This window comes from Panthera uncia, chromosome B4, assembly GCF_023721935.1.
Source record: "Panthera uncia isolate 11264 chromosome B4, Puncia_PCG_1.0, whole genome shotgun sequence".
Lineage (NCBI taxonomy): Eukaryota > Metazoa > Chordata > Mammalia > Carnivora > Felidae > Panthera > Panthera uncia.
In genome coordinates, this window is record NC_064809.1 from 10,973,802 (window position 1) to 10,996,002 (window position 22,201).

Consider the following 22,201-nt stretch of genomic DNA (forward strand, 5'->3'; position numbering starts at 1 on the left):
GAGGCGGCGGCGGCTGGAGGATGAAGAAGGAGCATGTGCTGCGCTGTCAGTTCTCCGCGTGGTATCCACTGTTCCGAAGCCTTACCATCAAGAGGTAAGACAGGAGGGGTTACGCCGGGGCGATAGGCAAAAGGGAACTGCGACATTTGGGGCGAGTCCTCGCTCCATCAGCGAAAAACAACAACAACAACAACAACAACACAGGCCTTTTAGCGACTGGATGGGAGCGCCAGTGCCCAGATTTCGACTTCCTAGTACTATTTCAGGTGGGGAGATTAATGAAGTCGATGCGAGTTTGCTGTGCGTCGTGTTGCGTTCAGGGCGTGTGCTAGGGCGGGTAGAAGGGCAGGTCGTGGTTCATTGAAGGTCAGATGGCGGGGTGACTAGTGGATTAAGCCGGTTCAGGCTTGGGAGTTCACCATCACTGCTTGTAGAACTGCCAGAGAGGAGAAGTGATCAGGAGAACTGGGTAGTCTGGATTTTGCCACTGACTAACCCGCTGGGGTCTTAATTGCTTTCAGTCGCTGTAGGATGAGAACAGTGATACAGACCCTGCTTGAAATTCTCCGATAAGATAGCTTAACAAGAAAGCATTAGTGTAGTTATATGTTGTTAGGGATCGAGATGTACCTTGACAGGAAGCCATCCCTGGAAAAGGAGTGGAATGGGATTCGTTGTCTAGTTCTCTGGCCTACAACAGGGGATCCATCCCTGGTTTGCAGGGCAAGCAGAAGAGTAACTTTTCCTTCACTGGGTCATTCAAGGTAATATAGGCAAGGCAGCTAGGAGAATACCCCCAGTGTTCAAAAGCAATCATAACATGTGGAGAATAATGCAAGAGCAGGCTGTCACTCACTAAGAGGGATAGATCAAAGAACTGCATATTCATGGACAGGAGTTTCTGTATTTTGCCCGCTCCCCCTTTAGGCCTATATTATCACTTAATTTAGATACCAACTGTCTTCTGTTCATTTGGTCCCCTTGGTGCAGAGTGTGAATACAGAGAGGCCAACGATTTTGAAATCCTGAGGGTTTGGAAGAGCGTAAGGAGATTATTCACAAGACCGTTCTCTTCCATCCTGGTATTCATACATAGGATCTGTTTCTAGTTGGAGGTTAGAGCAGCTCCAAGGAAGATAATCCTTTTGAAGCATTTGAAGGTGGTTGAAGTGACACCAAAACAAAAGGAAGAGCTTCAAGAGCTGCAGTGGACATTGCCTCCTAAGAAGTTATCTTCCCCTATGATATTCCGATCCTTTGTTACATTGTATAATCAGAATAAGCTTTAGGTCTGAGATGAGGCTAGAGTTATTTGTGTTGGTGAGAGAGAGGTATTGGTGAACCTGTCAGACATTTTCCTACTGAGTGCACTTAAAGCTGACCTGCAATGTGTGCAGGTGCCTTTTTGTCATCTGTGGCGTGGTTTTTCCTTTGCCTTCGGCAGGAAAGTCTGATGGTTAAGAATTGGACTCTCGAATCGGGGCCGTCTGCCTGGCTTTGGATTTTGGTCCCACCAGCATCTTGAGCAAATTGCTTAATCTCTCTAAGCCCCATCTGGAAATTTGAGAAAATAATAGGATTGGCATGGGAATTAAATGAGATAAAACATTTAAAATGCTTGCCACTGTTTCTGGCATGTAGTAAACACACGGAAATGCTGCTTGTTGTTACATTTTGGATTTAGTCAAAGCTCCATTGACCAAAATAACTTTAGTTCACTTAGAGTGTGTACCACTCCTAGGAAGCAAAGAGTGAAAAATAACCAGGAGGTGGGGTTTTTAAAAGTCCACAACTAAGCCGTGTTGCCTGAAACTGTTCTTTGCTCTGTCTTTAAGCTGTTTCTTCAGTCTGTTTAGTTCTGTGGTAATATCACGGGAACCTAACATATAGCAGGATATCCCTCCACAATCTGGGCCAGTCTGGTGGCGTTGTGTTAGCTTTGTCATTGTCCTTGTCAGCTTTAATGCTGAGAGACCATATTGTTGTTATTGACTCAGCATTATTATTCAGTGTTTATTACATGGTTCAGAGATGACTAGGTGGGTAAGAATACAAGTTTATTTTTTGATGAGTTCTAGAACTTTGACTCAGGCTTAAGAATCATTAGCTAGATAACTTTGGGCCATCTGCTTTACTTTTTAAAATTGGTTTTTTTCCTCAATTTTTTTTTACATTTTTTATTTATTTTTGAGACAGAGAGAGACAGAGCATGAACGGGGGAGGGGCAGAGAGAGAGGGAGACACAGAATCGGAAACAGGCTCCAGGCTCCGAGCCATCAGCCCAGAGCCCGACGCGGGGCTCGAACTCACGGACCGTGAGATCGTGACCTGGCTGAAGTCGGACGCTTAACCGACTGCGCCACCCAGGCGCCCCCATCTGCTTTACTTTTTAAAATCGGTTATTTTCCTCAAACATAAGAGCTATATTAAATAATCTTTTAAGCCCCCTTTTACCTTTAAAATTGTATTAGAATAACTTGTCTGTGTGCATATAATTATGTTCCCTTGGTCTAGAATCAGATAAGATCTAGAATTCTAGAATCTAGAAGAGGATACTGAATGTATAAGGTACTGAATGGGATACAGAATGGAGTAGGTACTTTGTCATTTAATTCTTTTACATCTGTTGGACAGACCTCATTGGACTCTCACCTGACTTGGATTTCAGTGACCGATCTAAGCTCTTTCTGGACAGCCTCATTAGTTTGTGTAAAGCACATTCTCGCCTGGAGTAGCACTTAACATGTTATATGGTGATTTTTTTTTTTTTCAGCTTTTGAGTTTCATAGTCTCACTTGAAATTGGTTAAAGTTTAGCAGATTTACAAATAGAGTAGTAAGATCTAGTGGTTGACCTTAAAAGCCTGAAGAATTAAGCTTTTCAATGTAAAATTGTAAAATTCGATAAATCAGATATTAGTTTTAAGAACTGAACTAGCCCATGAATAATCTCTGTGCACACAAACCATTTCTGATTTGCCAGAAAACTTAATAAATGATACATGAGTCGATGTCCTCTTGACTCTGAAAGCAAGCCATCATTTCTTTTCAGTTGTTAAAGACTATATGCCTCAAGGTCAAAATAATAGCATTACGTTTAGGTACCTGTTGCAGAATTTCTTGATGATTTATTATTACAGAGTAAAAAGCAGATTATCCCATGAGATTCTGAAGTGACTTCAGGTTGTGGCTTCGCCCTCCCTTAATTGTCTGAAACAAATTAAAGCAGCTTTATAGCTCTGGCAGTCCAGTCTGCTGAATGGGATTCCACCAAAACACATCCAGACACATGGTGGATTCTTAGCCTTAGGTGCTCACTGCCAACCAAGGAAGGGTTTCCAGATCTTAAGGCTACCTCTGTCTTCTGTCGTAGAAGGTGGTCAGATGCTGTAAATTTCTGATTTGCTTACTGCATTTCCTGTGTTGCTGCAGATATCTGCTGGTGTCTGATTTCTGGAAGGCCCATGTACTCAGAATTCTCTTGAGCTTGTGCCTTTCATGCTGTAATTTCAGTGTGGTTCTTTGGATTTGGTGGTTTTTTGTTTCGTCACCACAGTTGTTAATATATGAGCCGAATTTAGTTTCCCACAATCTTTATTGATATTGTTAATTTTCAGTCTCCTATCAAATGTACATCATTAACATTTCCCATTTTATTTTAAAATAAAGGTAACAAGTAATTAAAAAATTGAGTTTGGAATTTTTCTCTCTGCTTATGATTGGTCTTTTAAAATGATGCCTTTTTGGTAAATTTATTTATTATTGTTTTTTTTGTTTTTTGTTTTTTGTTTTTTTTAGTGTCATTCTTCCACTTCCTCAGAATGTGAAGGATTATTTACTCGATGATGGAACTCTGGTGGTTTCAGGAAGGTAAAGTGTACCAGGAAAAATTCTTTAAACTTTATCACAAAGAAATGTTGCAGTGATTAGATCTCAATAATTACCAGGTAAAATAAATACATTAGCTTTGGCACAGTTCTCTCCTTTTTTTCCCCCTAGTTAAAATTACATCCTGATCTTTGTCGGGTATTTCTTGTCAGTGTTCAATTAATAAGACTCAGAATTGAGTACTCCTTCCTCTGATAGTTGCTGGTTGTGAAACTGGGCAGTTCCTTCCATCTCTTGCTTGAGAAAATGGAGGGGGGTGGGGGCAGGAAGAGGGCCCATTAGGACCCTCTGAAGTTCTTCAGCCTGTTTTCGTTTTCTTTTTCTTTTTTTTTTTTTTTGAGATCTTTCAACTTTTAAGATAAAAAATTAATTGTCCATTACAAACAGAAAGCTTTACTAGGGTATCGTGTAATTCCTTAACCTTTTCTTCCCCATGGTTAACCCCCCTCCACCTTCTCTGTTGCTGTAATTCCTCTAGTTATAAAGGGACGACATTACCATGCTTCAGTCTTTTTAGGGCGAACTTGAAAAAGTTTAAGAATCATAGAATGTAATGAAGTTCCTAGTTTGCTCACAGGTCATGTTACCTAAATAAATGCTCATCCCTCACTTCCTTTCTGAACTAGCTTAACAGGAACCCTTGGTGTACAGAACTCCTTTTTTTTGTAGAATTCCAGGTTGGAAATAATTTTCCCTTGGAATTACTATTATTATCATTATTATCCTTTTTTTTTTTTTTAAGTATTCTTCACGCCCAGCATGGAGCCCTTGGTTTTTAAGTATTCTTCATGCCCAGCATAGAGCATGGAGGGCTTGAACTCATGACCCTGCGATCAAAACCTGAGCTGAGATCAAGAAAGAGTCAGATGCTCAACCGACTGAGCCACCCAGGCGTCCCTCCCTTGGAATTGTTTAAAAAAAAATTTTTTATTGTGATAAAATGCCCATAACATAAAGTTTGCTATCATAATTATTTTTCAGTGCACAGCTCAGGGGAAGTAAGTGCATTTATAATGTGCAACCGTCACCACCATCCACCTCCAGAACTCTTTCCATCTTGTAAAACTGAAACTCAGCCCCCATTAGACACGAACTACTCATTTCTCTTCCCACTAGCCCCTCCTAACCACTGTTCTACCTTCTGTGCCTATGATTTTGAGTACTCTAAATACCCCACATGAACAGACTCGTAGGGGATTTGTCCTTTTGTGACTGGCTTTATTTCACTCAGCCATAATGTCCACAAGCTTCACCCATATTCTAGCGTGTGTCAGAATTTCTTTCCTTTTAAGGCTGAATACTGCTTCATGGTATGAGTGGGCACATTTTGGTGCCTCACTTTTACTCTTTGCCTCATTTTATTTTTCTGCATAATACTTACTTCCATCTGGCATAATTCCCATAATTGTTCTTTTATTAGAGTGCAGGCTTCATGAGAACGGGGACTTGGACAGGTCTGTTCCTGGCGCTTGGGGCAGTACCTGATACGTGAGAGGTGCTTGGTAGACATTTGTTGGATGAAGGAACTTGGGAATAGAATTGTGTGTGTTTTCAGTAACACTAATTTCATACTCTGCTTCCCTTTCTCTTGTGAATTTTCTGTGTAGTTTTCTGGATTACATTTCTGTTTTTGGTTATTCTTAGCCTCATAATAACCTGAAGATTGTTAATGAGAGTCTCATGAATTCTATTGCAGGGTTAGGAAACAGTAGAATAGTTAAGCAAGACTCAACTTTGGGGCACTTAAAAACATAATTTTATTATTCTCAAGTCTAGAACAATAATGAGTTTATTTATATAAATGGAACTGTAGAGGCGCCTGGGGGGCTCAGTCGGTTAAGCGCCCGACACTTGATCTCGGCTCAGATGATGGTCTCATGGTCCATGAGATCGAGTTCTGCCTCAGGCTCTGCACTGACAGCGTGGAGGCTGCTTGGGATTCTCTTTGCCCCTCCCTGTGCTCTCTTTCTCACTCTCTCTCAAAAATAAATAAATGGGACTACAGAGAAAATAATTTCTAACATTAGAAAGTACTGGGTAGATTTCCGTATTGCAAGCATATTGAAGAGCTCCGTGTTGTTTTTCATTGGCCAGGTGTTTGTGTGAGCTTGTGGCGTGGGTGGGCCCTGCTAAATACCGTCGCACGGCTCTGTGGCACCTGGCCGCACAGTAGTGCACCCATCAGAGAGGGATCTTGCCCTTTTGGAGTTGGCGGTTCAGCTTCAAGTGTGTGGGAGTAGATACAGCCTAGTGCCTGTCCTCCAGTCCCGTTGCCTGCTGGCAGATCATGTCTTTGTAATTTCTAGTGCTCTGTGCTTGGGTTTCCCTGTCCGTAAATGGGGTGACTGATACCCTAGAACTTACTGCGGGTTGTTGCACAGATGAAAAGAGATAATGTGTAAAATGTTTCGCCCAGTGCCTGGTCTACTGTGTGCTCTGAAGAAACACCACCTGCTCTCACCATCATCATTGATCTCACCTGGAACATTAAGCAAGCACACCAGTAAATATGTAACTGAGAATTCTGATGAGACTTTAAATCACTGGGGGTGGGGTGGCTGAAGATGGCAGGGAAGGACAGAGAATACCCTGAAGAAGTAACTTAGGAGCCTCTCAGTCAGGAAGTTTGGGTGGAAGGTAGTCAGTTGATGGGTGGAGGGAAAGATCTTCCAGGCTGAGGGAACAGCATTAAGGAGTGCTCTGAGGCATGGAAGGTCTTGATCTGCTAGAAACTACAGGGAGTCATGCCGCTGGAGCACGGAGGGCCGAACAGTGCAAGAGTTGTTTGGTGCCACTGGGGAGGTAGTTAGGGGGTGTGTGGGAGTCCTGTTAAAGATTCTAGTATTTATTCTGAGGTCAGTAGGAATGCATTGAAGAGCTCAGAACAAGACAGTGACTTGAGCAGATTTCAGGGTTTGAACTGGGACCGGTTACCATGTGGGAATTGAAGACTGGTTAGGAGGATACTGCATTGGACCGAATTACACGAGTTAGGAGGATACGCATTGGACCGACCACTGACAGTGGCATGAACTACAATGGTGACACTGGAGGGGACATGTGAGTGCATGTGAGGTGTTGGAGCTGCACCGTCAGAACTTGGTGACAGAGAAGGAGCTGGCAAGAATTACCCTCTCATTTCTGGCTGAACATCTGGATGGACGAAGGTGTCATTTACTCTGGCTGAGAAAAACCTTTGATTTGAAAAGGGCAGTAATTTTAGGTGGGATTATTTTTATAGGTAAAAACTTGAAAATACAGGTAAAATTTAAATGAGGTACATTTACAATAAAATGCACAGATCTTGAGTATAACGTTTGATGAGTTTTGATAAATAATGCACACTTGTTTCATCACCTTGCCATTGAAAGTATCAAACATTTCCGGGGCATCTGGGTGGCTCAGTCAGTTAAGCGTCTGACTTCAGCTTAGGTCATGATCTCGTGCAGTTTGTGGGTTTGAGCCCCGTATTGGGCTCTAAGCTGACAGCTCAGAGCCTGGAGCCTGCTTCAGATTCTGTGTCTCCTCTCTCTCTGCCCCTCCCCCCCCAGTCGTTCTTGTTCTCATTCTCTTTCTGTCTCTCAGAAATAAACATCAAACAAGAAAGAAAGAAAGAAAGAAAAAGAAAGAAAGAAAGAAAAAGAAAATCAAACATTTCCAGTCCCTAGGAAAGTCCCTGCTCTCCCCTGTTGGTCAATCCTGCCCACCTCCTCCAACTCCACCCCAGGCAAACACTGGTCTGATTTCTGTCTCCATGGCTTAGTTCTGTCAGTTCTAGGCCTTGGTGTAAGTGAAATTATATAGTGTGTATTTTTTTGTGTCTGGCTTCAACTCAACATAATGCTTTTGAGATTCATGTGTTACTCTGTTTCATTGCTAAGTAGCTTTCTTCAAACCTTTTTGTTTTAAAGATATTTTTAAGTAATCTCTGCATCCAGCCTGGGGCTCAGACTCACAACCCTGAGCTCACGTGTTACATGCTCTATTGACTGAGCCAGCTAGGTGCCCCCGGATGTGTCTTTTTAAAGCTCAGTGTTTGTTTTGTGTTCGGGCTTGGTTGTGTATCCCTCTCAGTATATTCTTTGCTGTCCTAATCTTTTCATTTTTTTCCTTGGAGCCCATGCTATTTTTTTTTTTTTTAATTTTTTTAACCTACGAATTTTTTTTTAAAGTTTTAATTCAAATTCCAGTTAACATACAGTGTAATACTAGTTGCAGGTGTACAATACAGTGATTCCACACTTGGAAACGTCACCGGGTCCTCATCATGACAGGTGCGCTCCTTCATCCCCATCACCTTCTTCGCCCATACCCCCACCCACCTCCCCTCTGGTGACCAGGTGTTTGTTCTCCATAGTTAAGAGTCTGTTTCTTGAAAAATGATGGTCGGTGTGTCACAGTAGTTGGCGGTGCCTTAACCGAATGTGTGTGGTCAGTCCTGAGGGCCCCTTCCGTCCTTGTCAAGGGGAGTGCTGACATCTCAGCTCAGACACTTGCTATCCTAATCTTTTTGACTTTCCCAGGAAGAGTAGGGGGATAAAAAAGTAAAACGAGAACACCCCATGAAGCTTTAATTAACCCCAAAAGAACATAATTTAACTTAACCTAAAGGGATAATTAAACTTTAAATGGGTTAACAGTTTTGGACAGCCTCCAGGTGATTACAATCTAGATGCACTGGTTACAATATCACATCACTTATCGATCCACGATATTGACCAACGGAGCAAGTTACACTAGGGAAAACAGCACAGTCCTATCCTGGGGTTCATATCGACAGTAGGGTTTATGGCCTCGGATCCAGACATCCCATTGGTTTCATTTGTTCAACTGTTGAAGTCCTGCAGGCCAGAATATCTCTATTCAGGCCAGAGTAATCCAGGTTGGTTTCTGTCTATCAGTAATTTCTCCCTGAGTTCAGATAGTAACAAGTAGTTGAATGAGTGTGTATGTTTAAAATATTGTTAATAGAGTACCACAATTGTGTCTATTAATATGTGGACATTTTAGCTCTTTTACATGGGATGTATCCCTGCATCAAGGAATACAGTATTATAGTTACAAACAAATAGAATGGAGTTAATGGACGAGACTTACTGAATATTCTTTCTATTGTGAGTAGGCCAGTAGTGAACTGTGGCTGGTAGACACTGAGATCTGTCGATTAGGCATCTGTCCTTAGCATAGACTATGGGAGTTATGTATGACTCAGTTTTGTTTGGTAAGATAAATTCTGAAATGGTACGGAGTGGGAACAATACGAATGCCTAGAGATTCCATCATGTGTAAAAGATGCCCCACCTTATTACTAATTACCAAAGGAGTACTTATTATAGTAGACTTGAAAACTTTATAGAGAAAATATAAAGAAGCAGAAAAAAATCACTTCTAATTCTACCTAAAAGCAAATCCTGTTCAAATATTGGAATATCTTCTCTAGTCTTTTTAAATACATTTTTTAGCCTATCTTACGAGCATACTATATTTTATATAATATGTAATGTCCTATTTTATATAATTTATACTATATTCATCTAGTATGTAATACATATTATACATAATACATGTTTGCATATAATATATATTTTATATAATATATAATTTTATATTCTTTATTTCAGTGAACACAATTGTGTAATTTTCCATGTGTTTTTAAGTTTTTTTCTGATTTTTTAAATTTTTTATATTTGAGAGACAGACAGAGCTCAAGCAGGGGAGGGGCATAGAGATGAAGACAGAAAGTGAAGCAGGCTCCAAGCTCTGAGCTGTCAGCACAGAGCCTGACGTGGGGCCCGAACTCACTAGCAGTGAGATCATGACCTGAGCCAAAGTCGGATGCCCAACCGACTGACCCACCCAGGCAACCCCTCCATGTGTTTTTAAAATGGCATAAGATTATTAAAAAAAAAAAAAAATCTTTTTTTAATGTTTATTTTTGAGAGAGAGAGAAAGAGACAGCATGAGTGGGGGAGGGGCAGAAAAAGAGGGAGACACAGAATCCGAAGCAGGCTTCAGGCTCTGAGCTGTCACCACAGAGCCCGACATAGGGCTCAAATCCACAAACAGTGAGATCATGACTTGAGCTGAAGTTGGACGCTCAACCAACTGAGCCACCCAGGCGCCCTGGCATAAAATTATTTTTAGTAACTGCATAATTTCCATGGATATGTACTTGCTGTAATTAATTTCATAGTTGTTGGGCATTTAGGTCATTTGCAAGTTTATAGAAAAATAATTCCTCAATGAACATATTTCTGCATGGAACACCGTTTGCACGTAGGATTATTTCTGTACAATAAAAATCCTAGACTCCAGTTATAGGAGTCTTGACTCCTATATTGACTAGTATTGCCAGATAGTTTTCACTAACCATTGTACCAATTTATATGTTTAACACTAGTGTATTAAGGTACTTATCTCAGAAAGTGGATTTCCTAATTAAATGCTTTCCTCTAGGTTTCCAAATTAGTTGGTACAAAGAAATTAAAAGGCAGACCAAGGCTGTGAATATTTCTTCAGTTTCATCTCTCATGAAGTGAATGTGGCCTTTTTGCTCCCCCAGCTCTTACATACTCTCCTTAACCTGCCACCCAGTGCTCCCTGTGTGTGTTCCCCAGGTCAGTGGGTTGATTTTCATTGCAGATACAGGACATCTGCTATGGTCAGAGTGTTTGTGTGGCCCCCAAATTCATATGTTGACGTCTTGACTCCCAAAGATACTTGGTATTGGAAGGTGGGGCCTTTAGGAGGTGATTTGGTCATGAAGGTGGAGCTTTCGTGAATGGCATTTGTGCCCTAATAAAAGGTACCCCAGAGAACTCCCTTGCCCCCTCTGCCATGTGAGGACACGGTGAGAAGGTGGCCATCTGCAGCCCAGAACCTGACCCTGCAGGCACCCTGATGTTGGCTTCCAGCCTCCAGAACTGTGAGAAATAAACTCCTGTTTATAAGCCACTCAGTATAAAGCCACTCAGTGTTTTGTTTTAGGAGCCCAGACAGACTAACTTAGTATCCCATTTTAAACATGACTTAAACAAGGAGGCAAATGAATTATTTCAGAAGTCCTGTGACATGGCAATTGTTGGGAAGTGTAGTAGGTCAGTGATGCTAGGACCCAAAAAGAGCTTCTCTGTGAACTTCTTGATTCTCCTCTCCAGGGTCCAAGTTCACCATAGTGGTTTCAAGCATCACGCCCTCCCGCTGTCATATCCAGAAGCCAGAAGAAAGGAGATCCTGTCTCACATTCCTCTTGAAGAGCAGAGCAAACCTTCTCGGGAGCTCTCTGTCCCTTGTTGGTCAGGGGTGGGTCCCCCTCAGTGGCAGGGCGTTGGAATAGCCATGAGTGGTGGACTGGTCTGTAGGTACTGGCGTGGTTAGGGAGAAGTCCTCAAGGCACAGGGGCACTTAGTTTCTGAACAAATTGGAGGTTTTATTAATAGAGAAGTGGGGAAATGGGTATTGGGGTTTCCATAGCTCTTGACTCTTCATTCCTAATCTCCCATAACCTCCACATGCAGTACGTTTTTTTTCATTTCTGCGTTTCAGCTCTGTAAGGGATCTTGTTTACATTTTTAACTTAGTACGGAGTCTGGGCCTAATGAGTATGTATTGAGTGAATGAATGAATAAATGAACATGGTTACTTCACTCTCTTCCACGGTAGAGTCAAATGAATAGTATAGACCAAGGCTGATAACTGGGTTTATCTTGTTTGCCAACTCAGATCTGGTAATGGTTTCCTAGAGTGATGTGTTGAGAAGGATTCTGAGGCTGCATCCAGGGTTCAGTAAGAAAGAAAGCTTGGTTTGATTATTACTGTCTGTAGTGGGTTGGGAAAGGAGGCTGGTAACATCCATTTCTGATACAAGTGAGTCATTTTTTGCACATTTTTAGGTGCCTATAATATGAAATGGGTGCCGAGTGTGTTACTGAGATAACAAGATGGGTGGGGTATCCTACCTTGGGAATCCACGTTCAGTGGCCAAGTTAGATGTAAATAAATAGGTGTCTGGGTTTTGTTTTTTGTTTTTGTTTTTGTTTTTTTTTAATAAAAGCATCCATATTCTGATAAGCATGTTTTTCAAGTTTAAAAAATCACTGTAAGCTGCAGTAGAGGTGATACTTGAACTGGTCTCACAAATTGGGTCTGATTCAGGTGGTCTGACTCACTGCTTCCAAGAACTAATCTTGATTTGTTCCTTTCTGGCCTTGAGTTCTTTCTTTCCTGACCTGTCTCCCTTAAGGCAGAATAATAATAGACACCAGCTATTAAACACGTGTTGCGTATGTTCCTGATTTGAATCCTCACAACTCGAGAGTAGCCCCTCTCTTTTGGTTTTGTAGACGGGATAATGGTGCAAAGCTCTCGACTAACAGTGGGAGAACTGACACACTCAGACCATGTCTTTTTCCAAAGCCAGTGCTCTTAAGGGTTCCCATTGCTCTGTGCTGGAGGTGATACAGGAAATACAGAATAGTTCTAAATATTAGCATCATACCATTCCAGTCATCAGTGTTAAGAGCTATACCTTAGAAAGAAAGTCTAGTAAACTTGAGAATTTATACCTTCCGTCATCATTTACAGTGATCCGGTTTTGTGAGCTACCTCAGAGTAGGCATTGTGATAAGTCCTTCTAAGAACTGTATGAAGACACTGATTATAAACATGATTTTTCAATGTATTTCATTATGCAATCAAAAAAACCTGATGTTTTAGAGTGGTAAAACACATTTTCAAGTTCATTGAGTACCTTTTGTATGGTGGAGCAATATTAAAGATGATAATGTCATATTTAAGGATGTGTGGTGTTGAAAGAGATGCAAGAGAAGGAAAGGCTATATAGCTCCTTGAGCAGGGAACTCACAGGTGACAGTGTGTTTGCGTTCTCATTATACTCCAGGGTCTGGGTCTTAGCTTTGTGGATCTGGGAACTCTATTCTTGAGGATTACAGAGGACTGATTAAACTTTAGAGACCTGGGGTGCCTGACTGGCTCAGTAGGTCGTGCACACGACTCTTTATCCCAGGGTTGTGAGTACAAGCCCCACGTTGGACATAGAGCTTACTTGAAAAAAAAGGTAGGGAACTGATCTGCATTAACCAAAATCACACCAGATTGACTGATTGATTAAATTATTGATAAGTCCACGTGTCAGTTTCTTGATTTATAAAGGAGGATATGCCATTCCAGTGATTGCTGCTGTAACACTTAATTTATTACGCCCTCAGATTTGAATGGAACCACTGTTGGTAGCTTTGTATTTAACAATATACTTACACTAATTATTTCTTAAAAAGATGCTATCTCCACCTTTCTGTTATGATATTTGAAGATTTAGTTTTCCTACACCCTCGAGATCTTCATTACAGCTTTTGGTTAAATCACTAGTCAGTGGTCACAATGTTATGATGTTACTGTTGGCTGCTGAGCCACGTTGTGTACTATGATGACCTTTTTTAAAAAAAAATTATTTTTTGTACTTTTTTTCTTCTTAAGTTTATTTTGAGAGAGGGCACACGTGCAAGCAGGGGAGGGGCAGAGAGAGAGAGAGAGAGAGAGAGAGAGAGAGAGAGAGAGAGAATCACATGCAGACTCCACGCCATCAGCACCAAGCCCGACTCGGGGCTCGATCCCACAAACTATGTGATCATGACCTGAGCCCGAGATCACCCAGGCGCCCCAACCTTTTCTTTTTTTATAACCTTGTTTTCTCTGGAACTACTAGCCAGCTTCGTTAAATTTACTTAATTCCCATATGTCTGTCACTAATACTTAGTAATTTTTCCAGTAAACAGGGCATAAGCCTGTTAGCTATTTCTCTAAACACTCCAGGACATTTCAGATCCAGCGGGTCCATTTTCCTTTCCCAGATTCATTTTAGCAGTCCATCTTCCTGTTCCAGTCTGGCAGCTCTTCAGGGCTAGTATACAGTTGTTACCTTGGAACTTTCCTATTCTGTGCCCGATTTTCTTTTCCTTGGATATCACGTTTTTGAGTCTCTTGATTTACCCGTTTTATTGAAGCACATGCTCTAAAATGCATAGGAAGAAAAACTTGGAGTCTTTTCATACCTGGAAAAAGTTTTTATTTTACTCTGGATTTTTTTGAGGGGGTGAATTGGCTTAGTATGGGATTTTAGGCAGAGTATTTCCCTGTGATTTTGAAGGCATGGTCTACTATCTTCCATAAAGTCCCATGTCATTCTGATTTGTGTTCCTTTATTGTGACTTGGTTTTCTTTATGAATGTTTTTGAGAATTCCTCTTTCATGTTTTTACATTTCACAATAGCCCTCTGTATTGCCCAAACGTATTGACTTAAAAACAATGAACACTTTGTCAGTGATTGCGTCGCTGGGTGTTGAGAGTTCTCCTTGGGTCTCTCACTTCCTGCTTACCTTGCTAGCAGAGGCACTGATGCCTTTTATTCTTGTTATCTTTTCAAGGATGTTTATGTAGCAGAGAGCCTTGGAAGGTAGAGATAGCAGCTCCCTCTCTAGCACAGAACAGGATTTTTATTGTCTAGGACAGGTGAAGACAGTGTTTCTGCCCTTGGGTCAGAGACCGAACCGGTTTACCTTGTAGAAGACGTGATTCCCTAAGTTCAGGGTTCCTCAGTTGTGTTGCAAACCTGGGCCACACCTTGACCTCCCACGGGACTAGACGGGCTAGAGGGAACTGATGCCCATACTTCTTGACACTGGATGAGTCTTCTGTTGGTCTTGCTAAGGCATTCTTGTCACTGTCGTCATTTGGTGGTTCTGCTAAGATGGCCTCGCTCACGTGTCTGGCAGTTGATGTTGGGTTTCTCTTCCCATGTGGACTCTCATCTCAGAAAGACTACCCTTCTGGGGGAGGGGGCGGGGTGCGCCTGGGTGGCTCAGTCAGTTAAGCATCAGACTCTTGATTTTGGCCCAGGTCATGATCTCATGATTTGGGAGTTCGAGCCCCATGTCGGGCTTTGTGCTGACAGCCTGGAGCCTGCTTGGGATTCACTCTTTCCCTCTCTCTCTGCTTGTCTCCCCCCCTCCCCAAATAAATAAATAAATAAATAAATATTAATTTTTTTTTTTTAAAAAGAAGAAAGACTACCCTTAGTTACTTTGCATAGGGTTGGCAGCATTCCAAATGCTGAGCGGAGGCTGTAAAGGCTTCTGACACCTTGAATTACGTGCTGTCACTTGTGCTACATTTTGCTGATTACAAGGAATCTTGATGCCAGTTTAAATGAAAGGAATGGGGAAATAAATGCCATTATTTGATGGCAAGTGTGGCAAAGTCGCCCTGCAGACGAGCATATCAGACCAGATGGCAAGAATTATTGTGGCCATCTTTGCATAGCATTTAAGGTTTTTTTCCTCCATTCTCTATGCTGTGTACTTGGTGAGCCCTTTCATTCTAGAGACCTATTTTTCAGTTCGGGGACATTTAAAAATACTGTATCTTTGATAATTTTTTCTTATTTTCTTGTTTCTCTTTTTTGAACTCCTATTATTTAGATATTGGATCTTGCTGGGTTCTCTGAATTTTATCATTCCTTCTCTGTTACCTGTTTCTTTGTCTTCTTGGTTCTCCTTTCTGGGAAATTTCCTTCATTTTGCCATATTCATGCTATTGAATTTTTAAATTTCAGCTACTTGGGGCACTTGGGTGGCTCAGTCAGTTAAGCATCTGACTTCGGCTCAGGTCATGATCTCGCAGTCTGTGAGTTCGAGCCCCACACTGGCTCTGTGCTGACAGCTCGGAGCCTGGAGCCTGCTTTGGATTCTGGGTCTCTCCCTCTCTCTGCCTCTCCCTGCTTGCTTGCTCTCTCTCTCTCTCTCTCTCTCTCAAAAATAAACATTAAGAAAAATAAAGACAACTAAATTTCAGCTACCAGATTTAAATTTCTACAGGTTCAGTCCTGTCCTCTGTTCCCTCTGGTCTTCTCTTGTGGATGCAGTATCTTTATTTTTAAGGATATTAATGATTTAAAAAATATTTTTCCTTTTAAAAAACTTTTTTTTTTTTCATCTTGGAGCCTTTCTTTAGTTTTCTAATGATTCTAGGCCTTTTATTCATATTTGAGAGTGAGGGGGACACACACACATACACGCATACACACACACACTTGGAAACTTTGTAAAAACCGGGTGGGGCTCGCTAAGAGTGCCAGCAATGAGCAGAAATTGACGGAAGTTTCCCGGAAAGATCTACAGGTCTTTCCTCTGGGGTGGTTGAGTTTCTACAGAGAAGAATGTTGTAACCTGTGTGTGTTCTGGGAGCAGAGTGGGAGGAAGGGGACTAGGGGCCTCACTGTTAGTGTGACTTTCACAAGGCTGCTTGTCGCACTCTAGCATTTCACCCTCGTATTCCTCCGGGGCAGTATGGACCTGAGTCCTTACCCTCTTTGGTTCATGGAGAGGATTAGTTGTTTTGGTGTGCAGGGTGAGGAAGGCTACGTGTATCTTACTGTCCCTTCTGTGGACTTCACACAAGCAACCTACCTGTTTGTAGCCCAGAACTTCGGTCTCGTCATCAGTGGTAATTCTAGCTTCTCCCTTTTGCTTGCTGGGTTGTCCTCCTCATTGGCTTTCTGTTTTCCAAAGTTCTGTTGCTGTCTCTTTTCTGCAGCTGTCTCTTCTTTGATCCCTTTTTTCCTTGAGAGTTTTCCTATCATTTTAGTGGGGTTTCCAGAGGAGCATAGGGATAGATAAATGCCTCTGGTCAACCAGCAGCCTCCCTTTCCCTTCTTCTTATAGTTTCTTGGTACAGATCCTGTGCTGGTTCTTGTTTGGATTATTATTTGTTTTCATTGACGTGGTGAGTTCTTCGTAGGCCAGTTATTTGTGGTTTAGTGTTGATGAGAGACCAAAGCAGTGTTATTCCTTCTGAGTGTTTTCAGCCTTTGCTTTCTCCCTAGGCAATGAGGATTGGCTACTAGGTGGTCCATTTCCACCCGTGCTGTGCTCGCCAGCTGCTTCAAAGGAGGCACGTCAAGTCTTTCGTTCCCTGTCTCCCCCCACACGTTTCCGTGGTGCCAGTCAAGGTCCAGGGCAATACCTGACCCCAGCCCACACACTCTTTTCTTACTAGGTAGAAAAAGATTCTTGATTTTGCCTCTCAGGGGGACCCGCTCTTCGGTAGAACAGCTCTTCCGATGATTCCTTTTGCCTTCTTCATCTCACTTGATCTTCCTCCTCTGTGGCAGCACTTTCTCATATATCGGGATTCAGAGTTGTAGATGACTGCTAGTGTCCTTGGAGTTGGAGGTTGAATTTTTCTTTTCCGTGGTTCTAGTGATGTATGAGAAGAGGGCAGGAAGTTTGTATTCTTTTTATTTTGTATTGGTTTTTCTCTCTAAAAAAATGAACTTTTCCTAACATTATCCTCCAATTCTGAGGCTGTCTTTTTATTTTTATTTTAGAGAAAGAGAGCGAGCAAGCGTGTGACAGGGGAGAGGGGCAGAGGGGGAGAGAGAATCTCAAGCAGGTTCCACACTTGGCATGGACCCCAACGTGGAGTCATGACCCTGGGATCATGACCTGAGCCAAGATTGAGAGATGCTCAACCAACTGAGCAAACCATACCCTCTCCCTTTTCAAATATATATTTAGTATGACTGAACTTAGGACTACATACATGGTACTGAAGCCTTTTTCTTGCTTAATTTTTGTTTTATGTTCTTCTAGGGAAGATCCACCAACATGTTCTCAGCCAGACAGTGATGATGAAGCAGAAGAAATACAGGTTGGTTCAGAATAAAACAGCCCATTCTATCATTTCAGTGAGCCCTGAAATGGTTCTCATATTTACATCTTAGCCTATGTTTGGTAAAGTGAGAAATTACATGAAAATCTCACTTTGACATGTACTTTGTTTTCAGGAAAAGATGTCTCTTATTTATGTATCATTTTTAGATGGAGCATTGCTTTGGGGAAGCCCAGTGCACTATCCACATTTAATACTTTGTTTCTGTCCTCTCTGTGCAGTGGTCGGACGACGAGAACACGGCCACGCTAACGGTAAGAGCAGAGCTGTGCCAGCTGGGGCTCAACCTCACGCTGTCACCTGGGATGTTTCGGGATTTCAATGCGGATCTCGATGGATTCCCATTTACTTATTTCTCTCGTTGGCTTTTATTTATTAAGGTGCATAGTTGGTGCTGTGACTTGTTTCTCTTAAGCTCTGAAAGAAGTAATCAAGCCTAACATTAAACTTTGACGTTTCCCAGATCTGTGGAACCTAAAGTGAAATCTCTGTTCACTTATTCAAATATATTTAAATGGCATAAAAATTACAGTTTCTTTCAGGTGAGAGTAATGTGTGGCTTTAACCAGTATCTTGTATCAAAATGTGGAAGTGGATTGAGTATTATGGAGTCTTTGAGGATAAGAATGCTGTTGTCTAAGTCAACTTGAAATATATTTTTAATAAAAATATTTTTAAAGGAATGAGTGAAGTAAAACACGTATTTCTAAAAATGTAGTAGGTAAATGAAACTTCTTATACTGTGAGACAAGAGAACTTTTTATCAAATTCTCTGCTAATAGACGTAAAGGCACAACAAAGGAAACTAGTTTTAGGGGAGGTTATATTCTGATACAATTCTAAATAAGAAGATACTTTTGTTTATTTCAACGGAAGAGACCTGGTATATATAGTACAAGCAAAGTAACTGGAGGTGCTTAAACCAGTGTATTTCCTTAGGTATAAAAAGCATGCCATTATATGCAGGAAGGGAAAGTTTCTATGTTTTCCTTTTACTCTGGATGTCATGCAGGTCAGTCACTCTCTGTTCATGACAGTCCTGTTCAGTTAAACATACATGGTAGTTATCTACCATATTTAGGGCACTGTAGTGAGTTCCAAGCAAAGGTGAATTTGGGTTGCTTCCTTTCCATTAGGGAGTTTATAAGCCAGCAGGGAAAGATGCCTCACTTTGGGGGTAGATGGCAAAGTGCTGTCAGAACAGACAACAGTTAGAATGTGTAAAGGGAGAAATGATATTTGACCTGGACCCTAAAAAGGTTAAGGATTATCAGTTCTAACTCCTCTTATCTAATAGATGGATAGATTGGGAAATTACTAACTTACATGTGTGTATATCTACCAGACTCTGTTCTCCAAGGCCTGGGAGCTGTCATGTAGTGACATCATGGCAGCAGTGAGCACACCAAGTGTTTTGATCGTGGTTTCTAGATACCATTCTCCACTGAAAGAAATTGAAGCTCCTTGGAGAAAGTCAAGACCAGGGGTCAGAAAGTGAAGATGAACCTTTGACAGCTTGTGTCAGAAAGTAAGCAGGAGGCAGACCTGACTAGAAGGACCCAGAGGCCAGCTTGAATAGGCCAACCCCCCAGCCAGATAGCGGAGTCTCAAAACAGGGACGTTAGTGAAGTGTCACCATTTATTAAAATGAGAGTCTGTGATCCCATACTGACAAACAAATGGTTATATTAACTAAACGGAGCAGAGGGGAAAACCCTTTAGAGTAGAAAAGGCACCAAATCACAAATGTAGAAGGAATTACAGACTTGGAAATCACCATTTGGCAATGATCATAGTAATTGCTGGGGTAGATGTTAAAGCCATTGAGTGAATATTTGGTGAGAAAGAGGATATTTAAATATTCTCAAAGTATTTCCACCAAAATTACTTATTAATTATAAAGAGGAAAATGGTAACTTTACAAGAGGAAAGACATGGCAGCCAAGTGATCAAAGTTAACCTTGTCAGTGATGGGACAAACCGACATTGTGTGCCTCCTGATACAATACACTAAGGACACATCACCTGCCAAAAATCCATAACCTAAATCTAATCATGAGGAAGCATCCAGCATACTCAACTCTGGAAATCATACAGAATAACTGCTTTGTACTCTTCAAAAACGTCAAGGTCATGAAAGATAATAACAACAGGAAGAAGGATTAAAGGATATTGAAGAGATAAAACAGCTAAATGTAATCAATGGCAACCTGATCCTCGATCAGAAAAATTTTTTCTTTTGCTATAAAAGACATTATTGGGGAAATGGGCACATTGTGAATAAGATCTGCAGATGAGATGATGGTATTCTGTCATTGTTAGCTCCCTCGTTTTGATAATTTTGTAGGTTATATAAAAGAATGTTACTGCTTTTTAGGAACCATACTGAAGTATTTAGGGGTAAAAAGGCATTGGGACTTCTACTTACTTTAAGAATGTAAGAAAAAAAGTTTGTTTTATGTGTGCATATGTATAAATAAATGCATATATCTGCATAGATCTATAAGAGAGAGATTTGGGGCAGGGAAGGATAAAACAAACATGGTAAATGCTTGGGTGAAGAGTATCTGGAAATTCTGATTATTCTTCTCTTAAGCCTTCTGAAGGACTGAAATCATTTCAAAATAAAAAGTCACTAAAGTGATTGGCTTTCACTGGCTGGAACTAGATGTTGTTGGGCAGGGGAGCATTCATAGTAGCACACTCTTAGTGGAGGAATGTGAGCCAAGGTCCAAGGGCAGGTAATACATGGTATTGGCGAATGGTAATAGTCCATTAATCTAGATACAAAGACATGGAACTAAAAATTAAAACACAGTCCAGGTGGGTAAATCTCAAAAGTGAGAGCTGTTTGCTGAAGGTATACATATCAATGACAGCAGTTAGGTTAAATTTTTTAAATGCTATAATTCATGGTCAGTCACATGTATCATTAATTATAAAATCATGACTCTGGAAGAATATGCCTGAGTCTGTAATGCTGGTTGCCTTTGGGGAGGGGGAAGGGTTAGGATTAGGATTAGGGAAGAGAGTGAGGAGGTAAGGAACTTCATTTGTATTGTCACTTTGTTCCCTTAAGAGATTTAAACGTCTGGGTTAAGTATACCAAATTGTTGAATATACGGGTCCAGGAACATGAATATATATATTTTTTGTATATTTTAAACATTTCATGATTAAAAAAAAATACAAGAAGAAATATCCTTTCTTAATGGGTATGGTAGGTGTAGTTGGAAAGACAGGAGAGTTTGGATCACAGAAAGTCCACAGATATGATAAAAAAGAGTAGATTTTACCTCACAACAGGAACCTTTACCCAGAAAACTGAGGTGTTTTGCATATTTAAAATCGACTCACTGAGCGACAGCTTAAAATGATCTGTTGAAAGATAATTTTCAGAAAAAGGTAGAATCATGGCTCCCATATTGAAATAAAACTCTTTGACACATGTTGAAGGTTTTATTTAACTCTTGAGGGAGCTAGGCAGATATTTTAACTGGTTCCAAAGGGAAACCAAAGAAGAGACACCTTTGTAGATTAGAAATACTGAAATGAATATGTAAATGAGGCATGATTGGTTTTGCCTCCTTCAAGGGTGGGAGGAAGACTGCTGGATTTCTCTCAGCCAGGATAGAATTTGTGTGTCCAAAAGAAGTACTTTTCATTGTCATCATTTACCTGCAATTCACCAAGTCGTAAAGCCGCTCGTCGACCTGGCTACAGTCAGATAATCCAGGGGGTGCGCTGTGGGTGCACAATATGGTCTTCCACGAAGCACGCGTTTGTCTTCACAGTATGGAAACTTTTCATAATTTAAATTTGTTTTTGGATCCTGATAGCAGGATTTCCTAAAGTGGAATAATTTGAGGATTTGAGGAACTCTGTCACCTCTTAAAATATAATACGTAAATACAAAGCAATCTGAGCTGTTACGGGTTAGGAAAATTAAATTGTCTTGTCTTTGAAGATTGAATCCCTTCATGTTATAAAATTTGTATAACTGCCATTCATCGAAAATATTGCTACAGCAGATTTTTGAGAAACGTTTTTATGGATAGAACCCTGGCGAGCCATATTAGCAACTTCAGGGGACCGTAAGGAAATTACTGGCTTAATAGAGATCCTGATTGCTTCTCAATGGGGAGAGGCCAATGGAAAATAAAGGACTCAAGGCTGTCACTCATTTTGAAAGCCTCTCTGAATGGCTGCAGTTTAATTTCCTGTGTCTAAACTGAAGGTGTCCGAAAAAATGGATGCGGTGGCACATACGGAAGATGCTGCCAGCCGGTCTAGAAGTCACAGACCTCTGTAGCATAAGGAAGGGAGTCCAGCCTGCTCTCCCTTCTTTACTCACTAGCCTGTTGCTTAAAGCTGGTTTCTAGTTTGGGGAATAGGCCACCATTTTTTTTAAATGACATTTTTTTGGTGTGTTTTCCAAACTCTTGACACAGTTTGCTCCCTGTTGCAACTGGATTAGATGATGGGGGTCAACAGAAGCCATTTGGTTCTTTTTGCAGTGTGCAGTTGAGCTAATTCTAGACCCATTCTAACTTTTCCCCCCTCTGGA

General features: G+C 41.1%; 1 protein-coding gene and 1 pseudogene across 4 annotated transcripts in view; one reads left to right on the plus strand and one right to left on the minus strand.

Moving 5' to 3' along the window:
• Window positions 1-10: 10 nt before the first annotated feature.
• Window positions 11-22,201, plus strand: part of CDC123 (cell division cycle 123) — a 59,527-nt gene continuing 37,336 nt past the window's right edge. For 3 of the 4 annotated variants that reach the window (XM_049626852.1, XM_049626855.1, XM_049626854.1), the window contains exons 1-4: window positions 11-94; window positions 3,798-3,869; window positions 17,556-17,613; window positions 17,856-17,888. In XM_049626852.1, coding sequence (XP_049482809.1) covers window positions 21-94; window positions 3,798-3,869; window positions 17,556-17,613; window positions 17,856-17,888 — 237 coding nt within the window. In that variant the 5' untranslated portion in view covers window positions 11-20. The remainder of the gene's footprint in view (window positions 95-3,797; window positions 3,870-17,555; window positions 17,614-17,855; window positions 17,889-22,201) is intronic. The other variant, XM_049626853.1, reaches the window with a different exon arrangement.
• On the minus strand, window positions 8,262-8,380 carry LOC125920558 (uncharacterized; annotated as a pseudogene).